At 51.5% G+C, this 21253-nt stretch overlaps 1 protein-coding gene across 1 annotated transcript in view; it reads left to right on the top strand.

Moving 5' to 3' along the window:
* The window catches only part of SLC6A17 (solute carrier family 6 member 17), a 36788-nt gene extending 20467 nt beyond the window's left edge, over window positions 1-16321 (top strand). The window contains exons 3-12 of the mRNA XM_084611505.1: window positions 1433-1590; window positions 4057-4183; window positions 4940-5121; window positions 7173-7283; window positions 9253-9494; window positions 11310-11502; window positions 11680-11872; window positions 13259-13418; window positions 14453-14615; window positions 15202-16321. Of these exons, the coding sequence (XP_084467631.1) occupies window positions 1433-1590; window positions 4057-4183; window positions 4940-5121; window positions 7173-7283; window positions 9253-9494; window positions 11310-11502; window positions 11680-11872; window positions 13259-13418; window positions 14453-14615; window positions 15202-15570 (1898 nt within the window). The 3' untranslated portion in view covers window positions 15571-16321. The remainder of the gene's footprint in view (window positions 1-1432; window positions 1591-4056; window positions 4184-4939; window positions 5122-7172; window positions 7284-9252; window positions 9495-11309; window positions 11503-11679; window positions 11873-13258; window positions 13419-14452; window positions 14616-15201) is intronic.
* The last annotated feature ends 4932 nt before the right edge of the window (window positions 16322-21253 follow it).

Genomic DNA, 21253 nt, shown 5'->3' with positions numbered 1-21253 from the left:
GCAGTGATATGCATTGATTGCATTGAGTGGGTTTGTACCAGTAACAAGGAGGAGGTTGAATGCAATTATTGGTCCAGATTCTCCATTCTCATTGATTCCAATGGAGCTATGCTGATCTATACCAGCTGAGGATCTGGCCCTGTGACTTCCATGGCGGACCTCTCGATTTACACCAGTGTAAGGGAGATCAGAACCAGGCTCAGAGAGTGAGCCGTGACTTGTGCGGGGGTCAGGATTCCTGGTTGTATTCCAAGAACTGCCATTTCCTGGCCACATTATCTAAAGCAAGTCACGTAACCATGTTGTGCCTCAGTTTCCCCATTGGCACAATGAGTATAATAACACTGACCCATCTCACAGCAGTTTGGGGGGGGCTCCCTAATGAATTAATGTTTCCCTAATTTTACACCAGCTGAATATCTGGCCCATGGCCCATTCACATCCCCATCCTCACCTTGTCTCATCCTGTCCCCACCGATATCTTTGCTGTCATTTCTCCTTACTCCCATATCCGCTGTCTGTGGTTCTGTCAGTCATCCCAATTTTCCCTACCCCTCTTCCAACCCCTCCCTTCACATATTTATACATTCTGTCCCCTAGAGAGGAAGGATGGTCCAGTGGTTAGTGGAAGGCCTGGATTCAAATCCCTGCTCTGCTGTGGACTTCCTGCGTGGCCTTGGGTCAATCACTTAGTGTCTCTCTGTGCCTCCGCTCCCCATCTGCACAAGGGGGTAATAGCCTCACAAGAGTGTTGTGAGGTTCAATCCGTTAACAATGATGGGAGCCAGGCAAGGTTTGTTGCCGCCCCAAGCTCCAGGAGTGCAACTGTCCAAGCAAAAAAAAAAAAAAGTGGGGGGTGGCCGGAATGTCGCCCCCAGCATGTGCCTGCTTTGTGGGGGGCCTAGAGCCAGTCCTGGCTCCAGTCTCCCCAGTTCGACAGAGATTAATGGGGTTGCCATTTAGCCCTCTTGGGAGCTACTCACTCGAGGGCAGCAGCTAGCATTGTGCCAAGCACAAGTGTGAAAGCAGATGTATAGGTCAAGTGTCTGTAGGTGCCAGACTAGCCTCTGTGCGTGTGTACACTCCTGTGTCCATGTGTCACTGTGTCAGTCAGCCCATCATGTGTGGGGGTGTGGCTGGAGGTGTGTCCCTGGAAGCATCTGTGTGTCTCTTTGTCTGTTTCCTCTGCACACGAGTATCCTAGGTTTATGTCAGCGTGTAAGAAAAACAACAGGCGCAGAGGATGACTCCGATGGTTCTGGGTTATAATGATCAGGCGGCTGGTGAGACATCACGATTGAGACTGTTCTCTCTCCTCCCCCTTGTCCTCCTCCCTCTCCCCCTCCATGTCCGTCCCACCACTGGGAAGAACCCCGGCTTTCACCGTGCAGTCGCAGGTGGGATCTGTAATGGCCCTTCTTTCTCCTGCCAGGTGCCTACCTGGTCCCGTACCTGGTGCTGCTCATCATCATCGGGCTCCCTCTCTTCTTCCTGGAGCTGGCCGTGGGTCAGAGAATCCGCCGGGGCAGCATCGGCGTGTGGAATTACATCTCCCCCCGCCTGGGGGGCATTGGATACGCCAGCTGTCTCGTGAGTGCTCAGACGAGTGTCACCCGGTGCCACATGTGGCTGCAGGGGGAGGAGGGTTGATCTCTTTGTCCAGGCACAGGGAGGGCACTGCAAGCCACAAACAGCTGGTTTCCTAGCTATGGTAACTGGAGCAACAGCAACACAGACTTCCAGCTGCCCTGGCGGCATCCTCAGTCATCTTGGAGCCTGGGAAGTGGTACTTGTCTGAGGATGTTGAGATGTAAAACCAGGGTTGTACCCGCTTGTGGTCACCAAAATCCCATGGCACTTATTGCAAGAGTCAGGGTGTTAGCCCCAATGTCCTGGTCACACGCCAGGGTGGGCCACTACCTAGCTAATGGATATCGTCTTCTTCACCTCTGGCCTGTTGGGCAGTGATGAGTGCCGTTAAACAGCTGCCACGTCCCACCCCAGCGGTGGCTGCACTTTGGTAGCAGGGGAGGTCGTTCCTATACATAGAAATTCAAGTGCGTTGTCATTTGCAGAATTAATCTGGTGAGTGTTGGGGTGCAGCACTCCACCTCAGTCTGAGCTCAGCGTGGAAGTCCCACCTGGGCTCAACGTGGAAGTCCCACCTGGGCTCAACATGGAAGTCTCACCTGGGCTTCTAAGAGGAAAAGTTCAGTACAAGCAGGGACCCATCCAGCCAGGGACTGGGCATCTCCTGGGAGCTACTGAGTGCCCTCAATGGAGCCTGTGGACCTTAGGAGATGCTCAGCCCCTCACAGAATCAGTCCCTTGGATAGTCTCTGAACGGATAGAGATTCTTACCTTAGTTCCAGGGCATGATGGGGTGAGGGGGTTCATCCTGGATTGCCCTAGCAGAGATAGTCCCTTGCAGGTGAGTTCCGAGCATTTGGCTGTGGTGCATTGCAGCAGGTGCAATTGTAAAGTGGTGCCTAGGTAATAAATGGCTCCCATTCTAGCCTCATGATCTCCCGGCTCCAGGTTTTCCCAGAGCACGCAGCACTACCATCCCTAGCAATTCCCCGTGGGTTTTGCAGGAGTTTGAGATCAGGGTGTGATGTTCATTATACCACTATAGACTGTGTTAATCCAGGCACAGCCCCAGACATGCAGCCCCGAGCTGTTGGCTTCTTCTTTAACTTTTCATTTCTTAGCTTTGGCTACTACGTGTCAAAAGCAACTTCACTGAAAAACACATGAGACAGCTGCCACGTTGATTGATTGAACTGGGAGCTGAAAACATGAGTCTTTACAGCGTGAGCTAAAAAGCCAGCCTCTCAAATTAGGGCTGTATCAGACTCATGTCCTCTACAGATCAGGTGCAGAGGACGACACCCACAACACATCCTGATCAGTGGGTTACACAGGCAATTCAGAATTAAGTTTGGAATGTAATTACAGCCGAGCGACTCATTCATGATGAATCTTTCATTCAGCCAATGTCATCTTTGCTTCCAGTTTGCGAGCAGACAGCAAAGTGATTACACCGGTTTAGATGAAATTCTCTGCTAATTCCTTCTCTGACTAATTCTTGAACTGAGGATAATGCAGCAAGAATTTTCACCAAGGATTGCTGTGTGTCTGTTAGTTACATGGGTTGGGTGGGGTTGGGCCTGTTCCCTGGTTGGATCACATATTGTAGCATACAGAAAATAAGGTAGTGTCCCTTTAAACGGTTTGCCAACTGTCTAGTGACACTCAATGTGTTCTGTGTCTTAGAACGTGCCAGAAACAAGCAGCAATGTGTCTGTGATCAGGCCTGTTCTATATGTGTATAGTTAGTAAACACAGTTATTTGGGACCCAGCTGTGCCTGTGTGGTTTTTCCACGTTGTTTCTGTTGCATAAAGAGCAAAAGACAACAACACGTATTTAATAAGCTTGCACAGCACAAACTTCAAACGCTTCGGGGAAGATGCAATGAATAGATTATCTAGCCAGAAGAGACCACTGTAATCATCTGGTCTGACCGCCTGCATAATACAGGCCGTCAGACTTCCCTGGATTAATTCCGGTTTGAATTTGAGCAGATCTTTTAGAAAAACATCCAATCCTGATTCCAAAATGGCCAGGGCTGGAGAATTCACCACAGCTCTTGGCAAGTTGTTCCAGTCGTTAATTCCCCTCACTGTTAAACCTGTGAATCTTGTTTCTAGTCTGAATTTGTCTAGCTTCAGCTCCCAGTCAGTGGACCATGTTAGACCTTGGATTGAAGAATGAGATTGAAGAACTGGAATTCAAGCTTAAAATTAGCTTTTTCTGAAGGTCCATCATAGTAAAGTTCTGGGTCTCTCATGGTTGTTGGAAGTGAACAGTCTAAAGGTCTGATCCATTGGCCCATTGTAGTCAATGGGAGTTTTTCCAGTCACATCACTAGACTTTGGGATCAGGTCCAGATTACCACGTCTCATCACCCCAGGTGCCTTGTTGTCCCAAGGTTTCCTGGTCAGTGTTAGGTCTGTGTGAGGGACTAAACACTGTGTTATTTTCCCTCCCCTAGGTCTGCTTCTTTGTCGGTCTCTATTATAACGTGATCATCGGCTGGAGCATCTTTTACTTTTTTAAATCCTTCCAGTATCCGCTCCCCTGGAGCGAGTGCCCCATTGTTAAAAATGGCACAATGGCCGGTGAGTGATTTCGTTGTCTCTCCAACTCGGCAGGTGCTGGGAGACGGGACGTGGACAAGAGCTATTAGGGTTGAAAATGGTTCCAGCTACTGGGACACGGCATTGGATCTGGGGAGGTGCTTCTGGGATTGTGGGTAGTTTCCATTGCTGATAGTTGTCACTGGATGGGGATGCTTGTGGTTAGGGGATGCTGGGATGTGGCAGAGTATGGGACAATTGCTGCCTCTTTGTGGGTATTTCCCCACTGGTGGGACATGGCGTTGTATTGGGACATGTTTGGCAGAATTGCCTGGTTGCTCTAAGGGGACAGCCACTGTGGCATGCCTGCTATCAGGATTGCAGATGGAGTTGGCAGCTGGTAAGTGCATTTGGAGAGCTCCTCTAGCTGGTTCCTGAGAGCCCATTACAGAGCGTGTTTAAGTTAATAGAGCATTTAGTAGCATATAAACATCTCCCTGGTACACTTGGGAATATTTTATGGCAGGTGTAAATTGCACCATTTAACATTTTATTTTATTTATTTATTTATTTTATTTTATTTTATTTATTTAACATCTTATTTTCATTTGTTAGCATCTTTCTATCCCATCTTTGCTATTAAAAATGAACCAAGGTCCAATCCCCCAAGTGCCGTACAGACATTTGTAAAACGGCTGGCTGCCCTGGGACTTAGGCAGGTCCTTAATGACACGTTACCCTCACGGGATGGGGGTGCTTTCCAGCAACCCAAACTCTCGTGACCCTTGTTTGTTTCAGTGGTGGAGGCAGAATGTGAGAAGAGCTCCGCAACCACCTACTTCTGGTACTGCGAGGCTCTGGAGATTTCCAGCTCCATCTCAGAGAGCGGAGGGCTCAACTGGAAGATGACCCTGTGCCTGCTGACGGCCTGGAGCATCGTGGGATTGGCCGTGATCAAAGGAATTCAGTCCTCAGGGAAGGTGAGAGTCCGCAGTGGCCAGAGCCACAACAAGTCTTGTTTCCTGCCAGTGGCTGAAGTGATGTTATGTGCACCAAGGATAGTAGGAGTAAATGCGACCACTGCTGGGGAGTGTCTGCAAAAGAGCAGCTGGGTAGCAGTGTAGCTGTGAAGTGTCCGAGAAGGTAGGAATGTTTGCTGCTGCTTGTGCCTTGAGGTAGGAGGTTTCTACGGCTGGTGAGTTTATTCTTGCTGGGAATGTGGCCTTGTTGATGTAACCATCATGACTGGCCTTCGCAGATACCCCTGGTATGTGACAGGGTATTAACTTCTGCAAGCATGTCAAGACCTCAGCCTGTAGGTCCCCTAATGGAAATGAGCTCATGTTCTGAGTTTCTGGCCACCAGCAACTCCCCATTGACCAGCTGTGAAAAAGGCGAACACAGGATGTACCAGGCAAGGTATTTCCAGTCGAGACAGGGAAGGATGAACGTCACTGTACAAGGCACTGGTGAGACCTCTTCAATACTATGTCTAATTCCCGTCACCCCTGTTCAGTAAAGATGAATTCAAACGGGAGCAGGTGCAGAGAAGGGTTGCTAGGACGAGCAGAGGAATCAGGAGCAGATCTCATGAGAGGAAACTGAAAGAGCTTGACTTGTGTGACCTTGTAAAAGAAAGCTTAGAGGGGTTCTGTCTGCTCTTTCTAAACACATCAGGTGAGTACACACCCGAGAGGGAGAAGAGCTATTTAAGCAAAAGGACAGGCTGGCGATTAGAATTAGAACCATCGGAGGAGTGAGGTTTCAGAATAGGCTTCCAATAGGAATTGCGGGGCAAACACCTGTGCTGGTTTTAAGATGGAGCTTTACGAATGGGGTTGCCTATGATAGCATGGATGCCCTGGGAAGTCCTTTCCAGGGCTGTGTCCCTGTGACTTCAGGGGGGCTTGTGCGTGTTCTGCATCTGTGAAAATCAGGCCAGGCACCTGGCTGTGAAACATTGGGCACCCACGTGTGATGATTTGGGCCCAGAGCGAGGTTTGGCCTTTTGTGTTCGTTGCCCTTGGCTTTGCTGAGGAAACTCTGCTCCAAGGAAGCTGCCACAACGCCCAGCTTGTCTTCCTGGGTTGGCAGGCAGCGCCAGTGGGAATTGGTAGGCACCAGAGACAACCAGGGCTGGATCAGAGGCCTGGGGAGAAGGCTGCGATGAGCATTGAGAGGATGTTCACATCTGGCGCTGTGAAGGAGGCTGCGTCTCCTCGCTGAGCAAGGCAAGGGAGTTCTGAAGGGTAAAATCCCAGCGGAGATGCCGGAACACACTGTGTCTCCATAACTCTGCTGTAGAAGCCTCTGGCATGTCAACAGGTGAGACAGGACTGTGGGTCCCCTGGCAGCCACCCCCGCAATACAAAGAGGCACCAGATGCTCTGCAGCAAGCGGAGAACAAAAGCCGAGCGTTAACAGCCAAACTTCCCTGCTCAGATTAAGTGTGAAATAGGCCCCGGTTACACAGGGAGTCGGCATTAGCCGCAGAGGGCCCCCTCGTGCCACTAGAGCGCACTAGTAAAGTATGCGTTGCATCCCCGCCCTTTCCTAGTGGCCGGGTCATATGGAGGATAACAGCCTACTACTGCTACAACCCAATGGAGGCTGTTCCAGTGGTCAAGGTCAGTGATAAAGGTGGCAGGTTCAAATCTTTTTGAGAGACCGTACGGGGGGTGCGGGGCTTGTTACATCATGCTACGGTATAAAGGGGATAGGTTCAGGCTATGGAGGACAGCATCCCGAGCAGCACAGTGCCCCCTGGTGCCATGGCAGATAGAACTGGCATTTAGGTGCTGAAGGGCAATATTCCAGCAGCACAATGCCCCTTAATGCTGCAACGTGTTTCATGCTGACTTATAGAGGCTCAATATTTCTCTTTCAGAGTAGCATTCTCTCCCCCTCTTGCTCCTTTTCTGTCGGGGGATTGTGTGCAGAGGGGAACGGAGGAAGAGCCCTGCCTGAGTGCCAGGGTGGGAGGCGGTAGCTATGCACAGGTCCTTGTCACATTGGGTCTTCTCTCTCCCAGGTGATGTACTTCAGCTCCCTCTTCCCGTATGTGGTGCTCCTTTGCTTCCTGGTGCGGGGGCTGCTCCTGAGGGGAGCGATAGATGGGATCCTGCACATGTTCACTCCTAAGGTAAGTGACCATCACTCGCTGTACAGCCCCTCTGCCTGATCAGAGAGGGACAGGGCCATTTCCCACGGCTGCTTGCCCTGCTGATTTCATGATGAGTTTGGATGGGCGATAGGGGCAGAGATCCATGATCACGATACAGGCTCCCATTCCTTCTGGCTTGCTCCTTCATTTCCCTGGAAGGAGCAGGCTGCTTCCTCTATCAACCAGAGGCAGGTGCACACTGATACAACACACACACAAAATCACATCTACACACATACAATTACATCTACACACATGCAGTCAGCCCTGTGCACCCAGTCCCATTTACACATATAGTTGGTTCACACTAGGAAACAGATTCCCCCTCCCCCATCACACACATACAGCCTCGTCGCACTAGTAAACAGATGCATGCAATGCAGCTGCACACAGCCTGACACAACCCTCTATGCACATACAATCGGTGCTACACACGCCCCCTACTGGAGAGCGGGGTGCCTAAACCCAGTGCCACTGAAACAGTCAGGAACCCCAAGACCACACCTAACTTGCACAAGTGAGGCAGCAGCTCGAGGAAACTACAGCTCCCAGCCTGCAATGCTTTGGGGGGCAGGTCTCTTAGCTCAAGGTGGGGCATTGCTGGTTGGCACCTGCAGTCTCTCTGCTTGTTGACATGGGCTACATTTTAAGGCTTCATGGGGCTGCCCCTGTGACAGATGCTGGCTGGCAGACAAACCTCCACAATTACAAACCTAGGCAGCCATCAGTCTTACCTATCGAGTAATTCACTAGCTAATGAATTAATGAAGCTGAGATGTAGATAAATCAGCTCATCCCACAAAGCGGATGCAAGATATTAACGATGATAGCTTGATGAGAGATACCCGGACACTCCAGTCCTACAGCTCTGGCTTTTATTACAAAGGGGAAGCTGTGATGGGGGGAGAATTGAAAACAAACTGGGCTAATCACACAGGCAACTAGCTCTCAATTAATGTTAATGCTTAGGGCACTCCTAAGGTACTCAGGCACCGTGGGGAGACGTGTGCTCTAAATAGCTAGAGAGAGATGGCTCTGTGCATCTTCCGGCGGCTTTGCAGATATGAACACACCGCAATTCAGCATCCAGCTCCCGCTCCACACAGTGCGGGGACCTGCAGCACTCCAGGTCCCATGGTAGCAAACATGGCATAGTCGTCAAGGGGCAAGTCAGCAGCCAGTGGTCTTGATGGGAAGATTGGAGCTTGCTGCAGAATGCACGGAAAGCGAGCGCCTGGGTCTAACTATATAGTAACGGGGAGGGAAGGTATTAAAGACAGGGAGCTCATAGAGAGGACGGTCTAGTGGATGGGGGATCTGAGTGAACGTCAGGAGATCTGGGTGCTCTTCCCAGCTCTGCGGACTCAATGAGTGACCCTGGGCCAGTCGCTTCCCCATCTCCGAAAGGAAGCTAACCACACTTGCTTTGAAGGGGCTTTGAAATCCATGAAAAGCACAAGGGTCTAGTGGTTGGAGCACGGACAGGCTCGGGCATCAAGCAAGCTGGGGTCTTATTCCCAGCTGTGTCACTGTGTGGCGATTCCCCCTTCTCGGTGCCTCAGTTTCCCCATCTGTAAATTAGAGATGGTGACCCCCTAACTCTTAGAGATCTGCGGGTGGAATAGGCTACATAAACACGATGGACTCATTACTCTCGTTAGAAGGGGTGTTTGTTTGGGAGGGAATTATATTCTTTGCTTCTCCAAGTCCATATGCATATGCGAAAACCCTGGTCAAGGGTCAGTCCAGGGTGCAGTGGGTATGAGCCCACGGCCCTGGCTAGCACATGGAGCCCAAGATTCTACATATAGAGCCTTCATTATCATAAGGGACGTCACTGGCTTGGAGCCAGTGATGGGTGTGCTGGGTTTCCCTGGACCCGCCAGGCTGAACGAACAGGGAGACAGGGAGACTCACCAGGCTCCTCCTCCTTTCTCTCCCCTCCCAGCTTGACAAGATGCTGGACCCCCAGGTGTGGCGAGAGGCGGCCACTCAGGTCTTCTTCGCCTTGGGCCTGGGCTTTGGAGGTGTCATCGCTTTCTCCAGCTACAACAAGCAGGACAATAACTGCCACTTCGATGCCACCCTCGTCTCCTTCATCAACTTCTTCACCTCCGTGTTGGCCACCCTGGTGGTCTTCGCCGTGCTGGGGTTCAAGGCCAACATCATGAATGAGAAATGTGTGGTGGAGTACGTGTGGATTTCTCTCACTTCCCAGGGCCCTTCTCCTGACCTTGGTCTCCTGCCCAGGGGGTGAACCCCCACAAATGGGGATGCATATTCAGTATCTTCTAGGCCCAGGTCCTCAAAGGTTGATTTCAATGGGAGTTAGGTGCCTAAATGCCACTGAGGATCTGGGCCCTATTCCTTTAGCGCATGCATTAAAAGCTCATGCTTTTAGGTCCAGGAGCTCCCAGTTCTGTCTCCACTCATGACCCAATGGGGATGAAAAGATTGTTACGGGGATAAATGAAACCTGGTCTAGGGTATTGCTGGTGACACACTGCAGGGTGCTCTTTCTCTCTGAGTCATGACCTAAGTGCCCATCTCCCACCAGCTTCTAATAAGACCTTAGGTCCCGTTGGAAATCCAAGCTTAAAGCTGAGGTATTGACCTGACAGTCGTGGGCAAATCCAACGTGACTAATTACATTCTAAATTCCTCCTCCAATTTCAGCTGGAGACGGGATTCTCTTTCACGTCCTGTCCTCAACTGGTGCGTAGTTATGTGATGTTAAAGAGCTGCCGCGCTCGACCACAAAAGTGGCTGAGTTTCAGCGTGGGGTGAAGCGAGCTCGATACCGAGTTTCTAAAATGTGCACAGCGCTTTTGGATCTCTGGATGAGCACCTGAGTGGCAAGCGTTGGACCAGTGCTGGCATCTGGGGACTGCTGCACAGGCTGGTTTGACTCTTGTTGATCCCAGAGCTGGAGCCTTGGAGATGGGGCTAGGATTACAGCCCCTCACTGGGTGGGGGAGAGGGCATGGTCTACAGTTTGAGTAGCAGCCGTGTCAGTCTGTATCCGCAAAAAGAAAAGGAGGACTTGTGGCACCTTAGAGACTAACCAATTTATCTGAGCGTAAGCTTTCGTGAGCTACAGCTCACTTCATCGGATGCATGTAATGCCCCTCTGCCATGTACATTGGCCAAACTGGACAGTCTCTACATAAAAGAATAAATGGACACAAATCAGATGTCAAGAATTATAACATTCAAAACCCAGTCGGAGAACACTTCAATCTCTCTGGTCACTTGATTACAGACCTAAACGTGGCAATTCTTCAACAAAAAAACTTCAGAAACAGACTCCAATGAGAGACTGCTGAATTGGAATTAATTTGCAAACTGGATAAAGCCTGGGAGTGGATGGGTCTTTACACAAAGTAAAACTATTTCCCCTTGTTTATTTCCCCCCCGTACTGTTCCTCACACATTCTTGTCAACTGCTGGACATGGCCCACCTTGATTATCACAACAAAACGTTTTTTTTCTCTCCTGCTGGGAATAGCTCACCTTACCTGATCGCTCTCGTTACAGTGTTTATGGTAACACCCATTGTTTCATGGTCTCTGTGTATATAAAATCTCCCCACTGTATTTTCCACGGAATGCATCCGATGAAGTGAGCTGTAGCCCACGAAAGCTTATGCTCAAAGAAATATGTTAGTCTCCAAGGTGCCACAAGTCCTCCTGTTCTTTTTGTGGTCTACAGTTGGTAGCCAAGATAGCTTTTCTCCCTGTACTCACGGCGAGTGCTGCAGAGCCGGAGGCTAGCGCCAGCTGCAGGAGGACAGGGAGTGTACCACCCTCAGTGCATTTGATGGCAGGGTTGCCTCCCAGTGCACCTACATTGTGGGGGAATGTTGCAGATGATGCTCCCCCTTGCTCCCAGCGTCCCGCCTCCACACGCAGTGCCCTGCCTGGCCCATAGGGGGCAATCACATCCCACCTCATCTCCGTTGCAGGGTGGGGGCTCCCTTGGTGACTCTGGCTTTGCTCCCCATAGGAACACTGAGAAGATCCTGGGATACCTGAACAGCCACGTCCTGAGCCACGACCTCATCCCGCCCCACGTGAACTTCTCCCATCTCACGGCCAAGGACTACAGCGAGATGTACCAAGTGATCACGACGGTGAAGGAGAATCACTTCAAGGAGCTGGGCTTGGATGCCTGCCTGCTAGAGGATGAGCTCAACAAGGTGCCTGGGGACGGTCTTTTGCATTCGCTTCAGAGCCAGGGGTAGCTCAAGGGGTGGGGGGTCAGGTGTAGGTGTGGCTGTTGGGCCTGCAGAGGCGTCTCTGTTTTTATGCACATGTCCCCAGTGTATTTCTCTCCCAAGTCTGACACAGCTGTCCCTCTTCTCCCACCCATGCAGTCAGTGCAGGGAACCGGCCTGGCCTTCATCGCCTTCACCGAAGCCATGACCCATTTCCCAGCTTCTCCTTTCTGGTCTGTGATGTTCTTCCTGATGCTGATAAACCTGGGGCTTGGCAGCATGATTGGGACCATGGCAGGTATCACCACCCCTATCATTGACACCTTCAAGGTGCGGAAGGAAGTTTTCACAGGTGAGGTTCTTTCCGGCTACTCTGCCTTGGGGGCAGGGGGTTCTCCATTTCCTTGGGGTGGGCATGGTGACTTGAGAAGGTGGGTTGGAGACTGCAGTGTCTGCTGGCTTGTGAGGCCCGGTCGGATCCCACACAGGAGGCTCGACGCAGGTTCTCCACCAGCAGGGTTGAACCTTAGGATGTCCTAGGAGTGTGCACAGTACCTCAGCTCTCTGTCTGCATTATAGGAAGGGCCCAAGGTTAGCAGGACCAGGGGAGCAGAGCTTGCTCCCAGAGGGATCCTGAGCAAAACCTGGTTGTGGAGGGGGCTGAAGGTGGGAGGGAGGTGAGGGGAGGAAGGGAACTCTGGATCTAGTGAGGCCCAGGGTTACCTAGGCACTGGATTGGCTGTTCAGTTGTTGGGAGCGGGTTGGAAAGATGATGGAAGGTGGGAAGAACCCTGCTTCCCTCTGCTCTTGGGAGGGCCAGGCTGTGGCTCCATGACTGCAAAACAACATTGAAGCGTCACGTCATAACCAAAGATGGGCCTGAACCCGAAATTGCAGACACAAAACTTTGGAGGTGTTCCAGATCTAGATCTGCACCTTTAGTGGCCTCAACATTTCGGAGTGTTTTGGACACACGCACTGTGCCTTCTACCAAAGTCACATACACCTTCATCCCTAGCTCTCCTCAGTGCATTTAATGATTTAATATTAACACAGCACCTGCTGTTCCTAGCAATCCCAAAGCACAGGGAGATGAATTGTGGGGAGGGCACTAGAGTGGGCATAGGAGACCTGGGTTCTATTCCTGGCTCTGCCACTGACTAGCTCTTGCCACTTGGGCAAGTCATGTCACTGCTCTGTGCCTCAGTTTCCTTTCTGCCCTTTGTCTTTGAGAAATTCTTCAGGGCAGGGCTGTCTAACAATATGTATGTGCAGTGCCTCGCACAAGGGGACCTTGATCATGGCCGGGGCTCCTACGTGCTGCTGTAATGCAAATCATTATAATAATAATCAACTTCCTATCTTTATCTGAGAACCACAGAACCATCCTTCCTCCTCCTGCAACTGATTGCAATGGGACTGGTCTCAGAGCTGAAAGTTAAGCATGTGCATAAGACTTTTCAGGATAGGGGCCCAGGTGACAAAAGAGGCAAACCATGGGAGGACAAGGCAACAGTAGAGACCGGTGCATTAGCATGGGTTTGTGGCCAGTCACAGGTGGTTGCCAGACTCACCAATGCTAAGTAATGCTTGTTGTTATTATTTACTATTCCATCAGCAGGTTTGAGGCTGCATGAATTTAGCCTGGGGGAGTTGTTAGAACCCCGTTGTTCCCCCTCCCTGAGTTCTGCGTTCCCCTGCAGGAGCTATGCTGACAGTGACCATGTGCTCTTTGCAGTTGGCTGTTGCATCTTCGCCTTCCTGATAGGCTTGATCTTCGTGCAGCACTCGGGGAATTACTTCGTCACCATGTTTGATGATTACTCCGCCACGCTGCCGCTCATGGTCGTGGTGATCCTGGAGAACATTGCCGTGGCTTGGATTTATGGCACCAAGAAGTAAGAACTCATGCAACGGCAATAATCTCACCGTTGCCTCTATTAGCCTGGCTGGATTCCTAAACTTTCTCCTTTAACCTCTTGCTCCAAATTTGTAACGGCACAGGGGTTAGTTCCAAGCCACCCATCTCTGTCCCAAAGTGGCACCTCAAGGTTAGGAGCAATGATAGGCAAGCTTGAGGCAGGGATCAACATTTCCCACCCCCCTCTCAAATTCCAGGGCTAGGACCAGAGCATGGGCTAATCCTGAAGGCATTTGTAGAGGTCCCGTCAAGGAGTTCTAACCCTGGAGGGGTCGACAGATAGTCACTAGCTCATAGGGCCAGATTCAACCTGATCCTGCAATTGGTAGAGTCATCTTCACCCATGCAAAAGAAGTACAGATCGGGATGGTCGTGCATTGCACCCACTGCAGCTTCGTGTACAACAGTACATAAGGCATAGGGCAACTGAGAATCTGGCCCATAGGCCAGAAAGGGGCCATTAGGATCATGGGCTCTGACCTCCTGTACATAAGGCAAGCCATAGCATTTCACCCGGATATAAAGAGGGGATCTAGAACTTGGTCTAAGTGTACCGACGGCTAAAATAATTGGGAAAACGTAACCCCCGCCCTGGAACCAAACCCTGTCTGAAATGTTTGGTTCCACTTGTCTTCATTGCTTTTCGTTTCCCTTCACTTGAGGATTCGAGGCGGGTCCAGAATCAGGAACGCTGCAGTCCCAAAGTGGCTGTTCCTGGGAGCGACTGGGGACTGGCCAGGAGTCCCTTGTGTGGACTTTTCCCAGGCCAGCTTCCCTTGTGTGGACTTTTCCCAGGCCAGCTCTGCAGCCTCAAGAGCTTCAAAAAGCTAAGAAAGCTTTTGGATCTCTGGACCTAAGCTGACCGCTGACTTCTGACCTTTTCTAGGGTCACCCAATGCTTAGTTCACCAAGGAGGTTACTGGGTAGGAGTTTTCCACCTGAAGTGGTGGGAAAGGAGAAGGCAGGACTCTTGTGCTCCATCCATTTGGGTTTCCTCTCCCTTCTCTCCAGATTCATGCAGGAACTGACAGAAATGCTGGGCTTCCGGCCATACATCTTCTACTTCTACACCTGGAAGTACATCTCTCCCCTCTGCATGGCTGTGCTAATGACAGCCAGCATCATCCAGCTCGGAGTCAACCCACCGGGCTACAGTGCTTGGATCAGAGAGGAGGTGAGTACAGGAACGCCAGCGCTTAGTGAGTCCCCTCTTCCACAGTTCCAAACCTGAGGCCCTTACTCAGTTTGCACTTGGTCCTCACCTTCCTCGTGGGAAGTCTGCCTGCGTAATGCCTGGGTAAACAATGAGTGACGGTTTGGTTCCAGGTTAGCAGTTGGGAATTCTCCGCTTCCACTGTGTTTGGAATTGACTTCTTGGCTACCTCCACCTCTGTCCCTGAAGCTCTGAACTGCCCTTTCCTTCGTGTGTAGACCACACAGTTGGCAGGAGACGATGGGTGAGGGACAACCAGACTCTGGGAAAGTTTTCCTTTGTGATAAACACACCTACAGTAGATGGATCTCTCTGTACCCCCTTCCCTCAGACATCAGGTGAATCGGCAGAGAGCTAGACAGTGGCCTCCTGCTTCCCTTTATTAAGTTCCCCGAGACACCATGTCCTGGTCCTCTCTAGGACCTGGAGGACCAAGACCTCTATGAGCCTGACTTAACTTCATAGTGATAACTTCCTGTCATCTGCCTATGTGCCTCTATGCCTCCACTCACGTCCACTGTAGTGATGCTGCCCGTTTCTCTTCCAGGCTGCGGAGAAGTTCCTCTATTACCCAGTGTGGGCTGTAGCCATCCTCATCTCTCTCATCATCCTGGCCACCCTCCCACTGCCCGTGGTCTTCATCCTCCGTCAGTTCCACCTGGTGTCCGATGGCTCCAACGCCCTCTCCGTCACCTACAAGAAGGGCCGGATGATGAAGGACATCTCCAACCTGGAGGACAATGACGAGACTCGCTTCATCTTGAGCAAAGTGCCCAGCGAGACCCCATCCCCGATGCCCACGCACCGTTCCTACCTGGGCCCGGGAAATGCTTCCCCAATGGAGATGAGCAGTGCACCCAACGGACGCTATGGGAGTGGGTACCACTTGGCCAGCACCCCTGAATCTGAACTGTGATGGCCACCCACCAGCGCTCGGCCCACCCCCACCCCCAGCGCCTAGGAAAGGAGGCAACTGGGGAATGGATCGTGTCCGTTTGTGGAGCAAAAAGAAAAAAAGAAGAAACCCTTCCTAGAATGTTAGCAAGTAAGCAGCCATTTCCCTGCCAAGGTTGGGAAAAAGGGGTTGTGGGAGGGCGTCGGATTTCCCTCTCGGCAATCTCCAATCAAAAAGGCAGGACCCCTTGTCAGCTGCCCTTGTGAAAAACAAAAACAAAAACCAAAACAAGAAACAAGACACTGCAATAAATTTGATCGGTGTGGTTCCAGACAGAGAAAATTGGAGACCAAACCAAGCATCTCCTGGTTTCCAAGCATCGGGAGTTCAGAGAAGGGATACAAAATGGGGTGACAGCCAAAGACGTTTCCTCTTATAACCTGGAGTTATTCCCCCTCCTCTCGTTTTCCTCTAGTTAGGAGAAGAGATGGCTCTTACTCCACTGATCACATTGGACCACCCATGTTCATAGCCCGATGGACAGCCATCTCCTGATGGGGTGTCCGCTGGGGTGGTGAATGTGGCACGTCCTTTGGTTTTGTAGCTCTGGAGACACCCAAAGAGCTCAGCTTTAGTGGACATTTCTTACCCAGCGGAGACGCATCTTGAGTGGACAACGCTTTACAGTGAGCGGCAGCGAGGAGCTGACCCTTTGGTATCTGTTGTGTTACTATAGATGTTGGTTCGACGCACATGGGGAATATGCCCATGAGTCGGGGCGGGGCGGGGCGGGGCGGGATCTCATTCTAAACTGAGCTGCAATGAGCACACCCACTTATTATACAGTGTTACTCCATCCCAAGTGGCACCGGACCTCCGGTGCAACCACGATTTCAGGTGTGTGAGCATGTGCCATGCCCATAGGCCAGAATTTGAGCAGGGTTACACGGGTGTAGATCAGGAGTGACCCCTGGAGTCGTTCCTGATTTGCAGCTGGGTAACTGTGAGCAAGCTCCAGCCCCAGGATTTTCATTTTCAATGCACTGTGTGAAAGAAACCCCCTGGCCTGGTGAATGGTATACTCTAGCCCTCCTAGACACAGAGATGAGTAGAGAGAAGCTGGGGTTATTGGATTCGGATTACAATCTTGGGCTAGCTTCTGGAGGAAATAGACCTCCATGATCTAAATTCCGCCCTTCTTTAGAGTGGTGTCATCTGGGTGTAACGGAAGCTGACTGTGTGTGTTTCTTCCATGCATCTACCAGCAAGGCTCCAAATTCCTCCCCGGTGTATCTCCGTAGACGTCAGTGGCCTCCAGCAGGGGTGTAGTTGGCTCAGAGGCTCCATGCCGAGTTTGCAGCAGCTGAGCTGTGTACTCTGTGTTACGGAGTCTCCTGTAGGTTAGTGGCAGGTCTTGGCATTTCTGGTGGCGAATCCCTGTCTGTCACACCCATCTGTGAGACTTAGGGCTTGGATAGGGGCAGTAATTGTGGGTCTCTCCCATCCATCTGAGGGAGGTTAGGATCTATCTGGGGGCAGGGAGGGCCTCTCCTGATGGGCAGGGTCTCCTTGGGAGCAGAGAGAGTCATTACCCACATCCATTTGTGGGTCTCAATGGGGCAGCGAGTTTTATTGATCCTGTTTCCAGTTTCCCTCTGGGACAGGTGAAGCTGCTGTCTCTTCAGCTCGCAAACTGCTGGCATCCAACCAGTTCACTGAGATCTTAAAGACCTTAGTCCATTTTTAACCTGCCTTTCCTTATGCCTGTTGTACTTAGCGCCAGCTCGATGGTATTTCATGCCAGCGCATAGGCCAGGCTGATCTCCCCTTGTCCTTGCAAGGGCTGGGAGACCTTCTCCCCTCTCATCCTTTGCTTTCCCCTCTGCTGAGAGTCAATCCCCTCTTGGGTAAACACGGGAAGACTGAAGGACGGGTGAAAAGCCCCGGAGCTTTTCACTGCTTCGTTCGTTTCCATTAGCACTGTTTCCACCCATAGGTCCATCTCTTTTGAGACTTCCCTCATGCAACCTGTGAGCCTTTAAATAATAACCCTTGGCCCTTCTATTGCACCTGTCATCCAAGGGTCTGGAAGCACTTCAAGGACATTAATTGAGCCCCGGAGTAGCCATTTTACAGGTGGGGAAACTGAGGCACAGACTGGGCCTTGGTTACCATGTGAACCAGTGGCACTGCTGGGAATCGAACCCATGACACCCGATTCCCTATCCCTGTGCTAAAAATCGGGCCTTCTCCCCTAGGCCACCCGTGGGGCTTTTCCAAGGTAAGGTCACATGACTCAGCAACCACAGGCAAGGGGTACCTCTCCCTTGCAATCTTCTGGGTTAGATACAGTGTGGCCATAATTTCGTGCACCAGTGTGGTGTTCAGTTGTGGCGACGTACGTACCCTGGGGCGGAACGACGCGTAGCTGGAGAGACAACTAGCGAGCGGGTCCACGATGAAGTAGAACAACTTTATTTTATGCTCTCAACCCTCTCCTGATATACTGGGGTCGCATTCAAGCTTACGTGGGTACAGCTTCAATTGCTTTCAGCGGAAGCTGCCCCCGCTCACGTCCGCACAGAATGCCAGGCAGGCCCGATTCGGACCCGACAGTGCTTTTACCCTGGTGTAACTCCATTGATGCCGGTGGAGACACTCCTGATCTGCACTGGTGTAGATGAGATCAGAATTGGGCCCAACGAGCCAAATCCAGGTGGTGTAAAGTAGTGTAGCTCCACTGTTACTCCGGGAAGGGGGTAAGTTACACTGGCTTTGCATGCTCACTGGCCCCCCCTCCGACCCCTCCACCCCCATTCAAAGCGATCTTCCGCTGCCTCTGGGTTAGGATGTTAGCCTACGATATGGGAGACGGACCTCCATTCCTTGCTCTGCCACAGACGTCTTGTGGGACCTTAGGCAAGTCCCTCCGGCCCCGATCCTTGAAGGTATTTGGGCCCCCAACTCCCACTGCAATCAACCGAAATACCGTTCAGGATCTGGGCCTTTGTCTCCCTGTGCCTCAGTTCTCCCGCGGTGACAGCAAGGCTCTGCCTCGCCGGGAGTTGAGGATCAACACACACACAAAAGATTGTGACGGGCTCAGCTACTACACTAGTGGGGTATACGCACCGCAGCTAGACAGACGGCGTGAGCTGCAAATCAGGCCCACCCCCGCCCGCTTGCACCCAACGTGTCCCAAACACCATTTCACTTCTGTTCAGTCGGACCCACTGGGTTCCCACAAGCCGCAAAGGCTCATGTCCCTTCCTCTGGCTTTTGTGCCATGGGCCGTCATCGCGAAGACTCTTTCACCCTCTTCACTTTGTCTCCCTGGGCGATGCATTAGGAGTCGCCATGGGGGCCCCGCTAACCTTCGGAGCAGAGCGAAAGCGACGAATGTGCCCTGTGCAGAGTTGAGTTCTTTGCATCTGAGGCTGGTTTTGCCTGGCTGGTGCACTTGCTTCGAGATGGGGATGGAGCAGCTGCAGGATGGCCCTAGAAGGATCCAGTTCCCTGTGTCCATTAGCCGCTTGATAGACACCAGCATCCCTAAGAAATTTCCACCTCAGATGAGAGAGAATTTAAACCCGAGTGGGAATCAGAAGGGTTAGGAATTGGCTCTTTTCCAAACTTCATGGGAGAAACACAGGGCCAGATACTCTGCTGGTGGAAATCTCATTTTGACTTCAATGATTTGCACCAGCTGCGACCGGGACCCCCCTATTTTCTGCTCTCATTTAAAGTGGTGTCTCTTCATGGATTTCCATAGAGTTACCCCTGATTTGCACTGAGGGGAGAATCAGGCCTGGCATTTGACTCGCTCAGCTGAGCAGTGCCTCAGCTGGGAATTGCAAACCTGCCACCTGACCCCACTCCGCAGGGCGTGGAGAGCAGTGGGTGCAGGCAGCAGTGCAGGTCAGAGGCGGTTTGGGGAGAGCAGGTTGTCAAAGGCATCAGAACCGAGCCCGTTCTGCTTGCAGCTTGGAGTCCCTGTCACCTGGGGAGCTTTGTAGAGGGCTTCTGCTGGGACAGCTGGCCATGTGCCCTCAGAATCAAAGCCACTCCTCCCTCTCTCCGTCCCTCTGTGTCTTTCTCTCTGTCCTTCCCACAGTGCATAGGAACACAGGAATGGCCTCACCTCATCAGACCAGGGTCCATCTCCCCCAGGGCCCAGCACCAGCTGCTTTAGAGAAAGGTCCAAGGCACTGCCTCGTGCTCAGTCATGGAATAATGTGCCCATTGGGGGCGGGGCCTTCCAAACTCCCTCTGTTTCTCCCCCTCCAGGTCTTTTCACTCCCCGCGGGCCCCAGGATCCCAAGCAAGGAGCACGAGCATTATACCCAGTGTAGCCTTCCCAGTCTGTGTCGGTAGAGCCACCAGGCAAGGCTACCAGCTGGTGCAAATCTATGTCGCTCCATTGGAGTCAATGGGGCCAGATCCCCAGTTGGTGTAAATCGGTGTCATGCCGTTGGCGTTAAGGGCTAGAGCCCCAGCTGGTGTAAATCAGTCGTCGCTCCATCAGAGTCAGTTCGCCCCCAAGCAATCCCCAGCTGATGTCAATCAGCTGTGGTTCCATTTGGAGTCAATGGGGCCAGATCCCCAGCTGGTATAAAATCACATCATTCCAGCCGCTTCAATGAAACAATGCTGACTTATGCCAGCTAGAGATCTCGCCCGCCAACTGCTGAGTTACACTTTCGAGCCAGCAACCAGTCCACTTAGTCCCCCTTCCTTTTCTTGTGGTGCGTCAGCAGTGGTGGTAGAAAGGCAAAGAACAACTGTCACCTATATACATATATACATAATAATCTATAGATTCTATTTCTCTTGTATATTTACTCTGTAAATGTTGGTGTAAATTCTGTTTAATGACGAACATGTTCCAAAGTGACCCGTGAGCTATTTTCATTCTCTGTTCTGTACAGATCTATTTTCATTGTATATTTGAGATATTTATAATTTCTTATTCTAGTGTGTGATCTGCCCCGGCCACACTGCCCACAGGGGGGAGCCACCAGGGGGAGCTGCCTTCATTTTTTTTCTGTGGAAACACAGTGTTGCTTGTGGCGTTTGCTAGATATTAGGTTCGGGGCGGGGTTTAAGTGTGAGGTGCTATATGCCGTCACTCTGTGTGTGTGTGTTATGGTTAATAGATGCTACGTGTGTGTTACGTTACGACTTTTCTGTAATCCAGCCACTCTTCAGTTTGTATTAACAACCAACTTTAGTCTGTTTCTAGCAGCAAACGTGGCCTAGGGAGTGTTCCCAGATCTTGCTCTCTCCCTGGCCCGGGAAGGGTTAAAGCTGATCAGCTGCAGGGCTTTATGGCCAATGGTCAATATTATGACCGGGTGCACTTTTTTTTTCTGATTGCAAAAATGTGATAGGTTGCAACCCTGTGGAATTAGTGGCACGGGATGGGGTCAGTGAGGATCGGGGAGCAATAAGGGGTATTCTCAGAAAGTGTCCCCACCTAGCCTCGAGGGGACACTTAGCCGGCACCGCACCCATCTGCTGCGGGGAGGCTGGCTCACATTAGCACAGGATACAACTTCAACAAGCACAACAGCCTCTAAGGAAGAACTGACTTTCTAAGGCCTGGCTGACTTGCCCAGCCTGCCTGGGAGCTACCAGCACTTTTGTAACTCCACTCTCACCAGCCCCCACTATTGCCTTGCCTTGCCTTGCCTTGCCCCGCCCC

This window comes from Lepidochelys olivacea, assembly GCF_965140295.1.
Source record: "Lepidochelys olivacea isolate rLepOli2 genome assembly, chromosome: 21".
In the NCBI taxonomy this organism is placed as follows: domain Eukaryota; kingdom Metazoa; phylum Chordata; order Testudines; family Cheloniidae; genus Lepidochelys; species Lepidochelys olivacea.
The sequence above is the reverse complement of the archived record's forward strand: the minus strand, read 5'-3'. Positions and strand labels throughout refer to the sequence as shown.